Source organism: Arvicanthis niloticus, chromosome 2, assembly GCF_011762505.2.
Source record: "Arvicanthis niloticus isolate mArvNil1 chromosome 2, mArvNil1.pat.X, whole genome shotgun sequence".
NCBI classification, from domain to species: domain Eukaryota; kingdom Metazoa; phylum Chordata; class Mammalia; order Rodentia; family Muridae; genus Arvicanthis; species Arvicanthis niloticus.
This window is the reverse complement of record NC_047659.1, coordinates 13,261,045-13,278,844: the sequence shown is the minus strand read 5'-3', so window position 1 is coordinate 13,278,844 and position 17,800 is coordinate 13,261,045. Positions and strand designations below refer to the sequence as shown.

Here is a 17,800-nt window from a genome sequence, read left to right as displayed (position 1 = left end):
TCTTGCATGAAAGTTCACAGTGTGTGTGTGTGTGTGTGTGTGTGTGTGTCTGTTATTCTCTCTCTCTCTCTCTCTCTCTCTCTCTTTCTGAACACAGAGATCACCAATTTGCTAGACCAGCAAGCCACAGAGAAGCTCCTGTCTCTGTCTCCCCAGCACTGGAATGACAGGCCCAGACTGCTGTGCTTGTTTTTTTTTTTTTTTTTACCTGGGTGCCAGGGAATCAAGAGTAAGGACCCCAGGCTTCGTGTGGCAAGTGCTGGAGCAACTGAGCCATCTTTGCAGCACCCTTTTTCTTTTTTGTATCCTCCACCCCTAACTTTGTTTCTGCCTCTCTTTCTAGTCTATATTTAATATGGATATGATAGAGAAATATTTGTATATATTAGAGGACATACTTAGTTGTCTGTGGGTTTGGCTGATGTGCCTTCTGTTTTTGAGAGCCCAGTTTGAGAACAGCAGCAGTGCTCTCCCCGGTCAGTTTTCTAGGGTAAGTAAAGCCTTAGAAGGGAGAGATGACTTCCCCAGGTCTACTCCATGGTGCCGTTAGCTAAGGGACCTAAACCTCCTTTGGCTGATGTCTCTCTCTCTCTCTGCACATCCAATCTGAATTCCTAGTTTGAAGTTTGTTTTTTCCCCTGCAGATTTCAGTTGATCTCTCCCTAGCCTGACCTCTCATATCGCCACAGGGCAGCTCCAGTAAACCATGGATCGTAACCTGGGGTCTAAAGGGGAGTAGCCTCCATCAACAAATGTCATGCAAAGATACAGGATGCTTAGGGCTCAAGAGTAGCCCTGGGACATTTTACCATCCTCTCTCTGGGGTGATTATTATATGCACAACAAACAGATTTATTTTTATTTCTGTTTCTGATATGTAACCTTGGCTGGCTCTGGGGCTTGGAGTCTGTCTGATTTACTCATCCAAGTGCTAGTGTTATAGTGACACAAATTGATCATCAGGGGCAACATTGATCACCTGCCAGGTGCCGGCTTCTTGAACTCACATTTGACTCACTGAGCTGCTCCGCTGTTTGAGAGGTCAACAGCAACACTCCCTCATGGTTTTATAGACTCGAAAGCTGAGGCTTAGGGAAGCGACTTGCCCAAAGTTGCACGGTGGGTGGCCGAGATAGAGCTGAGATTTGAACCCCAAGTAGATACCAAAGTGCCTTGTAGATCCAGTGTCCAGAGGGAAAGGTGGCCCTGGGGGAAGGTGCCAGTGGGGAGCTACCAAGACCTAGTGAGTCACCCAGCCAGTCACACTTCTCTGAGCCACAAACTTCCCATATGTGGAAGACTCTCGCCTCTTAGTTATTCATTCAGCAAGACATTTATGTCCTGAGATGAGGGTCCTTGAGCTTTCCCATGTATAAGAAGTCACTGGAGATGCACCTGCCAAGCCCCATTGCCAGACTTTCTGACTGGCAAGTCTGGACTTGGGCCCAGGTCTACCAAGGTGGCAGTGAGACAGGTGAAATGGGGGCACCTTCTAAGAAATTCTTCTAAAGCACTCACCCTTGGGGCTATTCAGTGCAGAAAACCTTTATTCTGAAACCCAAGTTGAAGCTAGGACTGCAACCAGTTTCCCAGGCCAGCTGTGGGCAGAAGGAAGTTCCTGGTGAAATCTGAGGCTCAGGGATGGGACTTCTGTGTGGGTGTTGCCAACCAGCCCTTGCGGCAGGTCCTGACAATCCACTCATGTTCGTCATCATCTGTAGGGAGAGAAGCCAGTTACTCCTGGTACTCACTAGAAACCGCCCAGCCTGGGAATTTTCTCAGATGGGATCTTGGGAGTCTGCTGGGCCTTCCAGCACAGACCACTGGCCCAGGGGGTTGTTTAGCTTTGAATGCATGGAGCAGACCTTTTAATTGTTATAGCATCCCTCAGCATAGTGGCTAGATGGGAAAACTGACCTCTGAATTAGAGAAGAGTTCATGGTGTGAACGTGGGGCTGAGGAAGATAGAGCGTTTGGCCACTTTGAGTTGGTTTGATCCTGACAGGCAGAGTGACAGCCTTATACTCAGGCAGTCACCTGCTGACATCCCATATGAGCTGCTGTCCCGCTGCACTGGACCAGACCTTAACACAAAGTACTAGGATACACGGCCTCAGGTACGAAGTGGAGGATGCAGACAGAGAGTACAGTTATGCTGGTATTTATACCCTCAGAAGCCCAAACACACCCTCTCCCTGCACTCTACCTCCAGGGCCTCTACACAGTGTGTCTTTCCCACTGTTGGGCAGATGAACAGTGGCTCACTAGTGCCCAACCTCTAGGTTAGCATGTGGGATTGCCCAGAAAGATCTGAGCCTGTGGCTGCTGCTTTTCCAAGACTCACAGTTGACTGAGTCCCAATCTTCAGTCTGCAGGGCAGCATCTCCGCCTCTCTGTCTGGGACCCTCAATGGATTTTTGTTTTTTCATTTTTCTTTCTTCTCTCTTTCTCCTCTACACACATATCCAGATCCAGCCCCTCCCTCACCACAACAGGGGCCCACTCTAATGGCAGGGCAGGCACCCCTAAAAATGCATGCAGTTCTATAAAATTTGCCCTCTTGTTTTGTGTGCAAATGTGTTTTTAATTTATGAGAATGGCATTGTGCTGTGAGCCACATTGTGTGGGGCTGCTTTTGCTCCGCTGTGGTTCACTTTTCCTGTTCTTTGCTTGTTACCCATGCCTCGTGCTTTCTTAACTGGCTGCACCCATGGCTGACTCTGTCCTCTGTTGCTTCTAAGTTCCCAAATCAGGGACAGCAGGAACAGCACTGGGGCAGAGTTCTGGGGCTCCTGCCTTGTGGACACATGGGAGAACTTGCCTGGGTTTTGTTCTGAGAGGAGCACCATGGGGAAGCATAGATGTTACTCACCTGTGCTCCCAACAACCACATTATTACCTGTCCTTCCTTGTCCCTGTCCTTCTGTCCATCTCTATCCTCTGGCTGGCTTCCTCTAGGCCACAGAGATGGGGGTGTTTTCTCCTTACCTCTCTTTAACCCACTGCCTCAGGTAGGAGGAAGGGACTCCCCATTCTCTTCAGGTGATAAAGGCTGGAAACTAGGGACCAAGGGGAGTCACTGAAAGCTGCAAAGCAGGTGGCTAGTAAAAACCTTCCCTGGCTAGCCGGGCAGTGGTGGCACACGCCTTTAATCCCAGTACTTGGGAGGCAGAGGCAGGCGGATTTCTGAGTTCGAGGCCAACCTGGTCTACCAAGTGAATTCCAGGACAGCCAAGGCTAAACAGAGAAAACCTGTCTCTAAAAACCAAAAAAAAAAAAAAAAAAAAAAAAAAACACAAACAAACAAACAAAAAAAACAAACCTTCCCTGGCTTAGGGAACTCCTAGGAAAAGCACCCGACTCACAGTGGGAAGAGGCTTATGAATAGTTGGATGTACCATACAAACCCTGCATCTCATTGGGTCTGTAACAATCCAGCAGGGGTTGGGAAGACTATGCTTATTCACAGAGCTTGTCTCTGGCCTGTGGACTCTCCACATGGTCATCAGGCCCACAGCCTGACTTCTCACCCCAGGGTAAGATTGATGGTGCTTCCAGAATGGCTATCCCCATCTACCCTCGTTATTTCTTTGCACGTGACTCCAGGCAAAAAGCTTGTTGTTGAGCATGCTCTGGGAGACTGACTTAAGCATTGGCCTAGTGACCAGTGGCCTCAGTTTCCCCTAGCAGGCTGCCTGATTGTCCCCCTAGCAGGCTGCCTGATTGTCCCAGCTGAGGCTGGCAACCCAAGGGTGTGTGGTGGGGTGCTCCACTGATGTGTCAGCACACAAGGAGTTAATCGCTGGTGGAGCCCACTTTCGCCACACTGTGAGCAGCCTGGTTGATAATTACAGTTCTGAAGTCTCCAGGCTATTGGAATCAGTGCAGCTGCAGCCTCTTCAGCGGTAACCCCTGAAACCAGACAAACTGGGTGTATTGTGCTGAGCCAGTCCTCGGGCCCCTCCCTGATCGTTACAAATTGACAGCAATGGACTTAACAGCCCTCTTTACTACCCTGTTCACTCTCTACCTGGCTGCATAGCCACCAATTTGAATCACAGATGCCTTCTCTCGGGCAGCTGCTCCTCCACCCTCCCTCCACCTCCTGGCGCCTCCTTGCTGGCCCTGCCACGCCAGGGTGAGGCTGCCGGAGCACATTTCATCAATATTTAAAATGGAATTAAACCTGTAGCTTTGATTAATGCCTCCTGGAGCCCGAGAGTAGTGATTACTATTTTGCAAATTGCGATTGTTGGAATATGTTAATATGATTGTCTGAGAACATCTTCACCTTCTCGGGTAATTTTCCTCCCTTTTTTTGGTAGGAGGGGAGGAGGAGGAGGGGAGGAGAGAGAAAAAAAAAAGATGGGGAGAACACCCCCACGAACTCTTTAATCAATTGTAACCGATCAGCCTTGGCAGAGGGAAGTGGGGGTGGGAGGGTGTGTGTGTGCATTTAGCAGCGTCCTAAGGTTTAGGATCTTGTTGGCCTGGCAGTGCCACTCTGGGACACTGTCCTAAGGAAGTCATCTAGTTGTCTCCATGCTGTTTAAAATCAAGAGAACAGAAAATGGCGTCTGTTTCTAAACTTGGGAATGATTACTTTGCTGTCCATACAATTCATTCATTCATTCATTCATTCAACAAATGATTTCTAAGTACTGATCATGCCAGCAACCTGCTGGCCTGGGGAGGAGAGCAGCAGGCTCTCACTGTAAGCCATGGGGAGGGGATATTTAACAGCCAGCAGAAATGATAGTTGTGAAGTTTGTATGGCAACACAGGGGAAATGCTTTTGATGAGATAATAAGCCAGAATAAATAAGATAATGCAAAACAGCAACCCCCCCCCCAACAATAACCACAGCCATCCATGGACTTTTATAAATAAGATGCTCCATGTACAACTGCGGCTCGAATGGAGGTTAAAGGTGACAAAGTGAATTGTGGCAAGTCAGCAGTGGATGAACCAGCTTTCCCTTCCTGTCCTTGGTGCTCCCCACATCTTCTTTCTTTTATGGGTATTGATCACAGAAGAATTTTAAAATAATCCTTGGCTCTTTTTGTCCTGACCTGCAGTATAATGTCTTGGGGATTTTTATGTGTTTTGTTCATTGAAATACAAGATTTCTAGGTTTCTAAATATACTAATACTCCTAAAAAGTAAAACAAAACAAAAAACACTAGCATAAAAATATTGGCAAAAGTGTACAAAAATCTGAATAGATGTCCTGCCCTCCTGCAGAGTAACTGTTTCCCCAAGGAAGGGAGATGAAAACCTTGCGGTAGAGAAACCTGGCCTCAGCCAGGTGTTCAGGGCTCACGCCCAGTACCAAGGAAACCCCAGGGAGCCTGTCCCCTCCCCTTGTTATGTTTGGATGAAAACGACCCTTCACCTCTGTGGTCTTCTTCCCCAACCCTACAATCCCACTCTAATCATAAGAGAAACATCTAAATGTCCTGAATCAAGGAACATCCTACAAAATAGCTGACCAGTGCTCCTTAAAACTGTCACCCCAAACAAGAAAATCTTCATCTGGGGTGTAGCCTAGTGGTAGGAACCCAGTTCCTAGCGCTGAAAACCAAACCAAAAGCAGAAATCCTTGCCAGGTATGGTGGCACATGGCTTGAATCCCAGCATGTAGGCAGCAGAGGGAAGAGGCTCTCTGTGAGATTGAGTCTAGCCTGGGCTTATGGTGAGTTCTGGACCAGCCAGGGCTACACAATGAGACCCTGTTTCAAAACAAACAAACAAAAACACACTAAAAAAGAAAAGCTGAAGCGACTGTCACACCTAAGATGACACAACTACATGTCATGTGACGTCCTGGAAGGGACTCTGGAACATTCTGGAACAGAGAGTGAGCACGGGAAAGAAAGAGGGTTCGAATACACGATGGGCTTTTAGTTACACCACATCACCAACATTAAGACCAATATGAAGGCACTAATTTGCCAAGGGTACCACACAACAGTGGCTTGGAGTAAGAGAGGAAGTGGGCATGGGGCATACGAAGAAATGCTGTAGGATCCTCACAGTGATTTTGTGACTGTAACTGCTCTAAAATAAACAAAATTTTATTAATGCATGAAAATCCAGTGTGCTCCTTACAGACCAGACATCATGCTCTCCAAGAGAAACCAAAGCCCTTCACACAGCCAAGCAAAAGCATTCACTGCTTTTCTCTCCCTTGGCCCCCTCAGACCATAGTTCTTCAATCTTTTCTTAGACAGTGCCCCCTCTTTCCCATTAAAGCAACACTTTTCAACTTGTGGGTCACAATACCTCTGGGGGTTGTGTATCGGATATCCTGCATATCAGATATTTTCATTATGATTCGTAATGGTAGAAAAATTACAGTGATAAAGTAGCAATGAAATGACTTTATGGCTGGGGTCACACAGCATGAGGAACCGTCGGCCACATCTTTGGGAAGGGTGAGAACCACTGCTTAGAGCTAACTTCTCAGTGAGAGACCATTGCACCCAGCACGCAGAGGTGGCCAGTAAGTGCTTTGCCAGGTGAATCTGAATAAACCCTTTTCATTCTGATTTGCCTCAGGAGTGTGAAGCAAGAGAATAATGAAATTCCTAGCTAGCTTGGGCTACATGACCTTCTGAAAGAACAGGCCAGTATACAGCTGAATGGGAGAAAAATTCCTTAATATGCACAAGGAGAACTTACGTTCTGTCTTCAGCAGAAATAAAGAATCAAGAAAGGCCTAAACGAGATAATACCAAAGTGTGGCTTACCTTAAACACTGACATCTAATTAATCTTTTTAATACAAAGGACTGTTGATATAATGTGATGCTCTGAGATTCTTTCAGGAAAAATTAAGTTCCTATAGTGGATGGCTGTGGGGTTGGGAAAGGGCCTATGGATTTACTTGTCCAGAGACAAGGCGCCTCATGATCTGTGTGGGCTGGGCCCTCCTGCCTCTCAGGCCCTGTCTGGATGGCAGCCTTCCTGGTGAGGAAGCCAAGGTCATGGTTGCTTCAAACAGATTGGAGCAGCCATGTCGTCAGGGCCTAGCACAGATCCAGTACATTTAAAGCACTTAATAACTACATGGTGAGCTAATGAATAAAGACATGTAAACTTGGGGACATAAAAGTAACAGATTTACTCTCTGGGACTGAGATCAAAAGAGAAGACTATCCTCCCCTCCTTGAGCAAAGTGAGCTCCTCAGAAGGTAGGGAGGCAAGCCAAGTGCAGGTCCAAGACTGCCAGCTGCGGCTGTCTTTGTGTCCTGAGGCCCTAGGTTGGGTACCTCACCACCTGGCCTTGGATCATACCTGAGGACTAACCACTTGCAGAAAGCTCTAAGCCTGGCTGGCCTATGGCTTGCCTCCCAGCAAAGATGGAAAGGGGCCAACCTGCATAGCCCAGATCTGGGCCAGGCCTGCCAGGCTGTGCCTAGGTCACAGAAGATGGCAGTAGTTTAGTTTGTAGGCCACCTGACATTGAGGGAAGACTGAAGTCTCACGAGGGCTGCAAGAAAACAGTTGCTTTCTGGGCAGCTAGCAGGAAGGAAGCAGTATGGTCGCACACTGGCTAAGAGTGAGGCTTTTGAGGTCTGGAGAGATGGCTCAGTGGGCAAAGTAAATGCTTGCTCCACAAGTATGAAGACTTTAGGTCAGACACCTAGCATCTGTGTAAGACTAGCGTGGACAGGTGGATCCCTCAGGCTTGCTGGCTATGCTGTTTAGATGAGATTAACTTGCTGGCCAGCTCCAGGTTCAATGAGAGACCCTTTCTCAAAAATAATAACGGAGCAATATCGTAAGGTAACTGAAATTAATCTCTGGTCTCTGTATTTGCAATGCACAAGAAAGCACACACATACAATACACACCTACAACACACACGCTGTGGCTTTGGGCCTCTGTGCCACTACTTTGGGGAAGATGTTGCCACCTCCCTGGGCCTGTTTCTCCCCCTACAAATGTCCCTGCTAGGAAGCTTTGCCATGCAGTCACTTCTCAAACATGCTTAGGAGAGCTCTTAATGCACAGGAGATGCCAAATACCCAGAGAGAAGCCAGAAGTTAGTTGAGTTACAAGATGAGACTTCTGGAAGCAGCCAGACACACTTGGGTCAGATGAGGAACCACCCACTTGCTGGGTGACCAGCTCTACTCCATCCCTGAGCCAGGATCCCATCTCTACAGTGGTGAGGCCTGGCCAGGAAGAAGGGTGCTTCATGAGTATTGAGGAGGTGAAAGCTAGAGCCATCATTCTGATGGGTCTTTCATTCCCAAACTGGATGATTTGGGGTGGAGGACCACAGAAAGGAGGTTCATATATAGGATGAGCACCAAGAGGATCAAAGGGCACAGCTCAGCTAATGGGTTCTGTTCAAAGCCATGAGGACAGGCTGGGGCAGGTTAGCCATGGTGGGCAAACAGGCAGATTGGAGTCACTAGGTACCCACAAGCTGGGCTCTTGGCACACCTTTGGGCTAGGCAACCCTGTGGTCACCACTCCCATGCAGATCCTATGCAGATTAGTGTGAGGGGAGGGGTATGGACTGAGAAAGGGAGGGGACCAAGAATGAACACAGCAGCAGGCCTCTGGGAGGGGAAAGAGGCTCCCCAGCCTAGAGCCTAGGGGGGCTGTGCTTTGTGTGTTCAGGAGTGTGTGTGTGTGTGTGTGTGTGTGTGTTCATCCTCTCTCAATGAGAGAGATGGGATTGCCATCACTTACCCTAAGGAGAGCTTAGGAGATGGAGTGAATTCCTTCTTTACTATTAAAGCAGAGGGAGAAGGCTCAGGGAAGGTGCTAGCGTATATACAGGCAAGTGCCCACTTCTACCCAGTTGCTCTCAAATATACAGCTGTGTGCCTGCCAGTGTGCCAGTGGTTATGTTTGAGGGTGCCATGTGTACACTGTAAGACTTGGAACTCTGGTGTATACGTGATGCGCTGTGTGGGGCTGGCTGTGCATGGCAGTGGCTGTATCTGAAATCTGATTGTGTGTGATCACAAGTACACGGAAGATGTACTTGGGTCAGATGAGGAACCACCCACTTGCTGGGTGACCAGCTCTACTCCATCCCTGAGCCAGGATCCCATCTCTACAGTGGTGAGGCCTGGCCAGGAAGAAGGGTGCTTCATGAGCCAACCTTACTATCCTTACTGTCAGACTGGCAGTGGGCCAGGGCCAGGCCAGGCTCTGAGAGAGGGAACCTCTGCCATGGGACACTGTCCCTTACCCCAGGGGTCAATGCTAATAGGAGTCTAGGCTAGGATGGAGAGTCATACTAAATCAGACTTTCACCCCATGGCAGGTGTCCACCCCATAGCTCTGCCCCACCTTCAGTTCAAATGCACAAATGCACGAGATGGTGGAGATGGACCGGTGCCACCATGCCTGCTGTTCCTGTCACAACTCCCGACTAAAAAGGAGGCTTTGAACTTTTCTGGCAGTGGTGACCAGAGGCAGAGACCTCAGTACTGTCAATATTGACTGAGAAGTCACTGCCCAGGCAGAGCATGCTGCGGGCAGGTGGAGGCCCTAGGCTGCTCAGCTCTGCCTATTGTGGAGTGTACCCTCTTGGGAGTGGATTAGGACAAGCCACACGACCCCTTGGGAACCAGAGCTTCAGAACCCAGCACCCACAAGCTTGCCAAGGCCCATTCAGATAGATGTAAGAGGCTTGGGAATAAAGGAAATGGCAAAACTAACTAACTAACTAACTAAATAAATAAATAAATAATAAGATTAATGCATTCAAACTTGATTAGTTATTGATTCTAGAAGTCAAAACAATGTTATTATCCTTGAAATCCATTGGCAGGCTCTGTTTCCTCATTTTGCCAGAGTTCTCTGCTTTATACAACCCTCCCAAGAAATCATAGCCAGGGTAAGAGAATTGCAGTCAAATAATGGCCCAATATATTGAAATGGTGAGGATAGTGGCTTGGAGGTTTGGGGGTGCATTGGGAGCTACCATTGGGGAAAGATGAGTTAAGAATTCTAGGAAGCACTTCCGGGGTCAGGTACAGGGCACAACAGGCATGCTGCATACCATCCCTCAGTGGAGCTCAAGAATACGTCTGAAAGTATTGCTGTTGTGCTCCGGGGTGGGAGTTGCTGGGTAAAGGGGAAAGTGCCCAGGGTCAAAATGATCGAAAGTCCTTCAGAAAGATCCTAGGCCTCAGGGCCACCTCACGGAGTGCCTGACATTGCTGGAAGGAAGCACAGAGCCTGTTGCTGAGGTGGAGACACACATGTGGCCTGTGCTTGTGGGTGATGCTGATCTAGAGCCATCATCTGTGCCTGTTGTGGACAGGAGGCATTCAGGAATGCCTGTCTGTTGCTCTTTAAGGCCAGCCTTAGCACCTCATTCTCTGGGTCATTATCCCAACCCCGTGGGTCACATTCATGCATCCACTACAGCACACTGCAACCCCAGGGCTGGGTACCAGAGAAATGAGGGCATTCCTGGCTTTAGAAGAATTCGAATCTTTTAAACTGTGAGTATGGACACCACAAGCTACATGGAGGTGTTGGTCTCCTTTCCACATGTCACTTGTGGTTTATCTGAGCACTTGGGCTCCCCTGAAGGCACAGGCTTCCTGTGTCCGCTGTGTTGTCAGGGGTCTTCTCCACACTACACTGATTTGGGGTGTTGGAAACAGACCTCATGCACACAGGTGCTCAGTCTGGGGTACTGGGGGGTCTGAACTTCTAAGTAGATAAGAAAAGATGAGAATGAGGGGCCCATGCCCCAAACCCAAACGCTAAGGAGAGATCTGCTAGCAGCAGCCACTGGTTCTGTTTTGACAGTGGCATCAAAAGCAGCTGGGTGGAGGCCAGAGAACAGCCTGCGAGGGCATCCTGCCTCACTGGGTGTGAAGTGCGAAGGACACACCTGCTTTCGACTTTTTTTTTATCCCTGGCACAAAATACCCACCATGGTGGTGATCACTGGGGATGCACCATGCCATGGTGGAGCCACACACTGCTCCCATTAGGCTACTTGCATCAGCTTCACACTCACTATAACTCTGTAAGACAGGTCCTTTACTAGCCCCAACTTTCACATAAGGAATCTGGATTTAGGGCAGATAAGCTACCTGCTCGAAGTTGCCCAGCTTTTAAGTGGCAGCTCCAAGAGCTGATTGTGGGTCCTGCTGCCCCTCAAGCCTGGGTCATTAGCCTGTCCCTCTTAGGTCTGAGAGGTAAGGCTTCTGCCCATGAGCCATGGCCTTGCATTTACTTCTATTAAAGAAGACAAAGAAACCGGTGCTGGCCAGGCTCATTCCAGCTGCGGAAGGGGAAGCTGTGGCCTCTGGATGCCTCCAGGAGGCTGTCATGGGGGCAGGGAAGCATTGTTACTAGAGTCCCTGGGCCCTGCAGGCCGGCTGGCCAGAGGGGGATTTCCAAGGCCTTTGGAGTAGTGAGGTGAGAGAGTGACAGTGGGCAATCCCACAAATTAGGGAGGGACAACGCTGGCAGGCTTTAACATTGCTAAGCATGGATCCTGACAGGGACCCATGGGTGGCTTCCAGATGGTTAATCTTTCCCTTTCTTGGTCAATTTCTCTTGGTGGGTTCAACAGTATCTTTCCGGGGAGAAGGTCCTTAGCTTTACCTATATTAGCAGAGAGGTCTGGGTTCAAAGGTTGGCTCTTCACTTTAATGGGGGCAACTGTTAGCAAATAACATACCCCTCTGAGTTTCCCCATCGGTCAAGTAGGGAAAATAGCATTTCCTCAAAGGCTGGGGATGGGGTAAGTTGCTGGTCCAGTGGAGGTTTCAGTGTTCCTAAAACTCCTTCCTATGCCTCCCCATGCCTTCTGCAGATACCCATGTCTGCAGGGAGGGCTGTGTGATCTGTGGAGGCATTCTATCTGGCAGTTACAAGTGTGATATTATCCCTCCACAAAGCCCTTATTATAGTACTGCTGACAATACCACAGATAAAGCAGGGATGCCCCTGCGTGCCAGCCTCCAGGTGATTATAACATTTGGGTAAATTGCCTTTTGTCTTGCTAGAGAGCTAGCGGTGGGAGGGGCTGTGTGGGAGTCTCACTGGCCATCTTACAGAAAACCCCAGGGAGGCTCCATGGAGAGGCAGCATAGGCTTAGGGCAGGAGCTGAGACTGGCAGTGGGAAGTCAGGGTTTTACCCCTGGCTGGACCACCCTTGATGATGTGAGGGTCAGGCACAGGATGGGCCCTGGTGGGGGAAGCAGCTGCTTTGAGATTAGAGGAGTCTTGACTTTCCATAGCACTGGAGGACTCAATTTTGAACATAAAGTAAGCAGAGAACCTGTCTAGGCGAAAATAGCCATCTGTGGCTTTTTTTGTGCCGGTTTTGTCTCTCTGGCTCTGGGCAAGCCCTTGGTTCTGTCACTAGTGAGAACCCCATGTTCTCACTCAGAGCCTGCACAAATGTCATTGTTACTTAGCTTTGGGGCTACCTGGATTCATTCCAGCTCTGCTGACCTCGAGCCAGGAATTGCACCTCACCTCAGTCTCACCATCTGCAGAATAGGCATGATCAGGAGAGCCACAGTGCTACTTATCAAGTCTGCTGGCACCATATGAGGTGGAGGCCTGTGCCTGAGACACAGCAGGGGCGCTCAGTAAAGCTGTCATAAAAACATTCCGCAGGCTCCTCTGCCCCCTCCTGTTATAGGCATTACAGATTTCAACTGTTTAATCTTCAGAACACTAAAGCGGTCTTTTGTTTTCAGGTCTACGGTCTGCAGTTGGCACGGGCTGGGGTAGACATGCCTGGTTGGGCCCCTGTGAACAGTCCTGACAGAAGGCAGCTGAGCCCACGTGTGACTCCCGTCTATGCTGAACTTCCGGGGTGTGTGGCGCGCGGGGGGTGGGGTGCCTTAGCCTCAGTGAGCCTCAGTTTGTCAAATATAGCTGACGGGAGGACTCTCCTACAAGGCGGTAGCTGTTCAGTCAGTGATAGCTCTCATCACCACCTTCCTCTTCAGCTTCCTCCCAAGCCTCCAGACGGCTTGGGTCACAGTCTTTCTTCCCACTGCCCACTGAACTACGCGTACATTCAAATGAGGTTCGTGGTCTTCATTTCGAATTCTGTCGGGGACCCGCAGGTTCAAGCGTAAAAACGGGCCTCTCTGCAAATAATCACTGGCGTGTGATATTTTTAAGAAAGCAAAGCCATTGTTTCTGATTGAAGGAAAGTCGGCGCTGTTTTGAAGAGGAGCTCGATTAGGCAGTGGCGCTCTCTCGTTCACCACTGGGAATTAGACGCTGTTTGAGAGATTTGTGAGCTCCAGGACATTTGCCAGATGTGCTTGATTCAACATTTCAGACAACAAAGGGGATAATGTTGGCGGGAATCTCGACGGCACTGCTGCTGATCGGGATATTCTTTGAGGATGGGACTGAGACCTTTCAGGGGAGGATTTCAGCTTTTACATAAACTAATTTGGGATGCTCACTCTCTGTCTTGCACAAAGCAAATTTAGTTCATTGTTAGCTGTATCTGTTAAAATGGCTACAAGGGTTTTTTTTTCCTTGAATATTAATAATGCGCCTTTCATTGGAGATGCTTGCATGGGGTGTCATTAATTGGGGGGAGGGAGTAAGGATTAGTGGTACAGTTCTCTCCAAAGTGATTGCTACTAGTACCACGAGGCAAGCAACAGCCACAGGAAAGAGCGGCATCAACAAAATGCCAGCGTGGCCTTGGCTCACTCTTCCTGAGAAGGGGGAAGGCAAGGTGTGTGCAGGGGCATCATTAGTTAATCTCTTGGGTTTTCATTGTATTAAAGGTAATTATCCTGAATATCTTTAAATGCTCCCATATTGGGTCATAAAGTGTATGAAGGACCTCTTTTCAAATAAGGTTACATTTAATTTGGGAGGCTGTGATGGCTTTGTCTTAAGACTCTAGAGTAGACCGTTTCATCCATGTAGGAACCTCACTGAGCTCTAGGTGGGTGCCAGTGACTGTTTTTGGTAGAGGAACAATTAAGAATCAGGCATGACCCTGTCTACAGAGGAGATCTATGCTTACAAAATGAATTTGTGCACCAACTGGCAAGAAGGAAAGAATAGTGTAATTAACAAGCTTCCTGTGACTGTAACAAAATAACAGAGACAATTAACTTAATAGAGAAAGTCTATTTAGCTCATGTTGTAAAAGGTTCCAGTCCAAGATGAGCAGCCTGGGTGCTTTGGGCCTCTGTTGAGGGTAGCATATGAGTACAGGGTGACATGTGAAGGTCAGACTGTGAAATTGCAAGCCAGAAAGCCAAGCAGAGAAACTGGAACTGAGGTCTCACAAGGCCTCTCAATGCATGCTTCCAGTGATCTAGGGACCTCCCCTAGGGGTCTACCTCCTGATGATACTACCTGAAGCCCAAGCCTTCTACCTGTGGGCTGTGAGGGACAGGGTCTACATTTGAACCATAGCAACAGACTTTGGGTGTTGGCCTAACTTTGTTAACAGCTGTGTGACCAACCAGAAACAAAATTTGTTTTTAAAAGACTTATTTTTTATTTTATGTGTATGAGTGTTTTGCCTGCCTGATGCCTGTGCTCCACATATGTGTCTGGTGCTCACACAAGCCAGAAGAGGGTGTCAGATTCTCTGGAACTAGAGTTACAGAGAAGGTTGTGAGCCACCATGTGGTGCTGGGAATTGAACACAGATCCTCTGTAGGAGCAACAACTGATCTTAACGGCTGAGATCTCTCTCCAGCCCCCCAATAAAAAAGTTGTTAGCCTGTCAGACACTAGCTACCACATCGCAAACTAAAGGATCTTGCAGGTTTTCTACTTAGAGCAGATGTGAGAGCAGGTCCTAAGCACAGGGGCTGGCCAGACTCCTCCCCACTGAGCATGCCTGTCCCAGCCTTGCCAACTGAGCGGTGAGTGTGCAGGTAAAGCCACTCTGCAGGGGTAACAGACAGACAGCTTGGCCTTTGGCTCTTTGCTGAGCACCAGGAGCTGAGGAGGCCAGCGGTAGGCAGAGGAAAGAGGGAAAGGCTGTCTGCAGATGCTCGTTCGTGGACGTGGTGTGGAGCACACAGGAGAGTGGATGGCAGACCTTCGACAAACTGAGCCCTGTGTTCTGAGTGCTGTAAGTGAGGGGCTGGGGACCCCAAACCCCAGCAGCATCTCATTTCCCAAGCAGAAGCCTGAGGAGTCGGCGAGATTAGCATAGCCAATCACACTCGCCTCCCAAGAGACTTCTTTGCTCCTCAGCACCCAGAGAAAACATAATAAGCCCCAGGGCCCAACTCACTCCTCCTTCCTGCAGCCTGAGTCAGTAATCATCATAGTGACGGCAGCCTCAACCCACTAATCACGGAACACCTGTCTGGGCCAGGTGCTGGCCTGTGTGTTCATATACTTAATCTCCCTTTCTCCCCAGCTCCTTCAGAGAGGTGCTATCACCATACCCGTTTTATAGATGAGGAAACTGAGGCTCTTAGAGGGAACATGAGCTTTCTTTCTTTCTTTTTTTTTTGTTTTTGTTTTTTTGTTTTTTTTTGTTTTTTTTTTTTTGTTTGTTTTGTTTTTTTTGTTTTTTGAGACAGGGTTCCTCTGTGTAGCCCTGGCTGTCCTGGAACTCAACTCTGTAGACCAGGCTGGCCTCGAACTCAAAAATCCGCCTGCCTCTGCCTCCCAAGTGCTGGGATTAAAGGCGTGTGCCACCACTGCCCGGCTATGAGCTTTCTATGATCATATCTGTGGCCTGTGGCGGATCTCAAACTAGAAGCCTACCAGTGATAGGGGTTCCAAGCCCTGAGTTTTTAATCACTCACTACATCACTAAGTCCTCATGTCTTCCACTGGATAAAAGGTCTTAGATAAGCCTGCTCGGTTTTACTGCTGTGCTTAGGGGTGTATACAGTGACCGTGCTCAGTGGCTGTTACTTACAGCTTACAGTCACAAAGCAGACTGGGAAAGAATGGAAAGATCATTGCTGGGGGAGATGGAACAATTCCACTGTCACCAGCAGACCATCCCCACTCTGAGGCCTGACATTCTAATCACAGGACATCTCCATTCCAGCCGCCAACACACATGGAAGGTTTCCATGAGGCCAGGGAGCATGAGCAGAGGCGTTAAGGTGGACAGAAATGACTAATGCCACTGGAGTTATATAGCAGGGACTCAAGTAGTGTGAGCCCCACCTAGTCACTCCAGCCCAAGCCAGTTCCAGCATTGGACCAACCAAACCCAAACTCTCCAGATTAGATTTGACCCAAGAGTCCCCAGATTGTGACCCGTGATGGCTGGCCACACACAAAGATGGTTTGAAACCTTGGTGCTACACAGAAATAAATGGTTTGCTTTTATTCAAAATAGCAAGCTATCTGTCTACTACATACAGGGAATTGAATTTTAGTTCAATTTTGTGGGAAGATATGTGAGACATGGGAGGAATAGCTCTGCCTGCCTTTTCCTTTACAAAGACTTGATCAGCTCACGTGAGATGCTAAAAAACGGTGGTAAGTTAGGCATAGTCACAGAACCCCTGGCCTCCTGAGCTCCCAAGTAAGGATACTTCACTGTCACAAGCTAAACACTACTTGAGAAGCTTATGAGGCCACAAAGGAGAGGAAGATAGGTGGCCAGTGGAGAGAGGTAGGCCAAGAAAGGCTGCCTCTAACAGTCCTTGGAGAGAGGTGTGGAATCAGCTTACTGCCTACCAACCAGCACGTAATAGTAAACAGAGTGGAAAATATTGAACATTCTGTGTGAACACACACGCACACAGGCTTGCGTTATGCCTGCAGTCACAAAGAGAAACACTCCTGATGTGCCCAAGGGTCCACGCCTTTCCTAGTGTTATGACATACATAATACCCTGACAGAAGCAACTTATGGGAAAAGGATTTACTTGGCCCACAGTTCTGGTTTGTAGTCCTGGGAAGCCAAGATGGCAGGAGCTTGAGAGAACTGGTCAAGTTACACCAAGTCAGGAGCAGAGAGCAGTGAATTAATAGATCCGCCACACTGTGAGCTTGTTTTCTCCACCCTGATACAGTCTTGCCCAGGGAATGGTGCGGTCCACAGTAGAAAGGTCTTCTTATCTCAACGCAATCAAGATAATCCCCTACAGACAGGGCCACACTGATAACCTCTTCCTAGGTGATTCTCAATTGTGTCAAGTTGATATTTAAAACTAACTGGCATGGTCTAAGAGCCAAACTCAAGAGGGCCCAGGTTGTCTGCCTGATCTCTTGGGGTTCTGGAGGTTTTCAAAACCACTTTAATGAGTACAGGGGTGGATTTAAATGACCTAAAAGCTTGCATGCTGGTACTAGCTATTCAGAAGGCTTTAACACGAGGTTTGTGTGAGCTCAGGAGTTCAAGGCTAGCCTGAGCAACATAGCAAGATGTCTCAAAAGAAGAGTTGATTTTCATAGTAATGCAAGGTGCCACAGGTTAAGAAAAGGCATCTCTTGGGGCTGTTGAGATGGTCTAGTGGTTAAAAGCACTGGGTGCTCTTCCAGGGGACCTGGGTTCCCTTCCCAGCACCCTCAGTGGCTCACAACCATCTGTAACTATAGTTCCAGGGGATCTATTGCCCTCTCCTGGCCTCCCTGTGCACTAGGCATGCAAGTGGTGTACAGACATAATGTGCCAGCAACACATGGTCCACAGTAAAAAAGAAAACAAAGCCATCTTTAAAGTCCATGTCCAGACAATTTGTGGTTTAACAACAGCTGTGGCTGCCCAGTGAGGCCTGCAGCTTGCTTCAGAGACAGGGAAGAAGTCAAGGCAGTGTAGTAAGGCAGATGGAGAAAGAAAAACCAACCCCAAATGAACCAACCAACCAACCAACCA

General features: G+C 48.5%; 1 protein-coding gene across 1 annotated transcript in view; it reads right to left on the bottom strand.

The window, feature by feature from the left end:
• Positions 1-1,529: 1,529 nt before the first annotated feature.
• The window catches only part of Morn5 (MORN repeat containing 5), a 29,145-nt gene continuing 12,874 nt past the window's right edge, over positions 1,530-17,800 (bottom strand). The window contains exon 5 of the mRNA XM_034493726.3: positions 1,530-1,715. Within this exon, the coding sequence (XP_034349617.1) occupies positions 1,636-1,715 (80 nt within the window). The 3' untranslated portion in view covers positions 1,530-1,635. The remainder of the gene's footprint in view (positions 1,716-17,800) is intronic.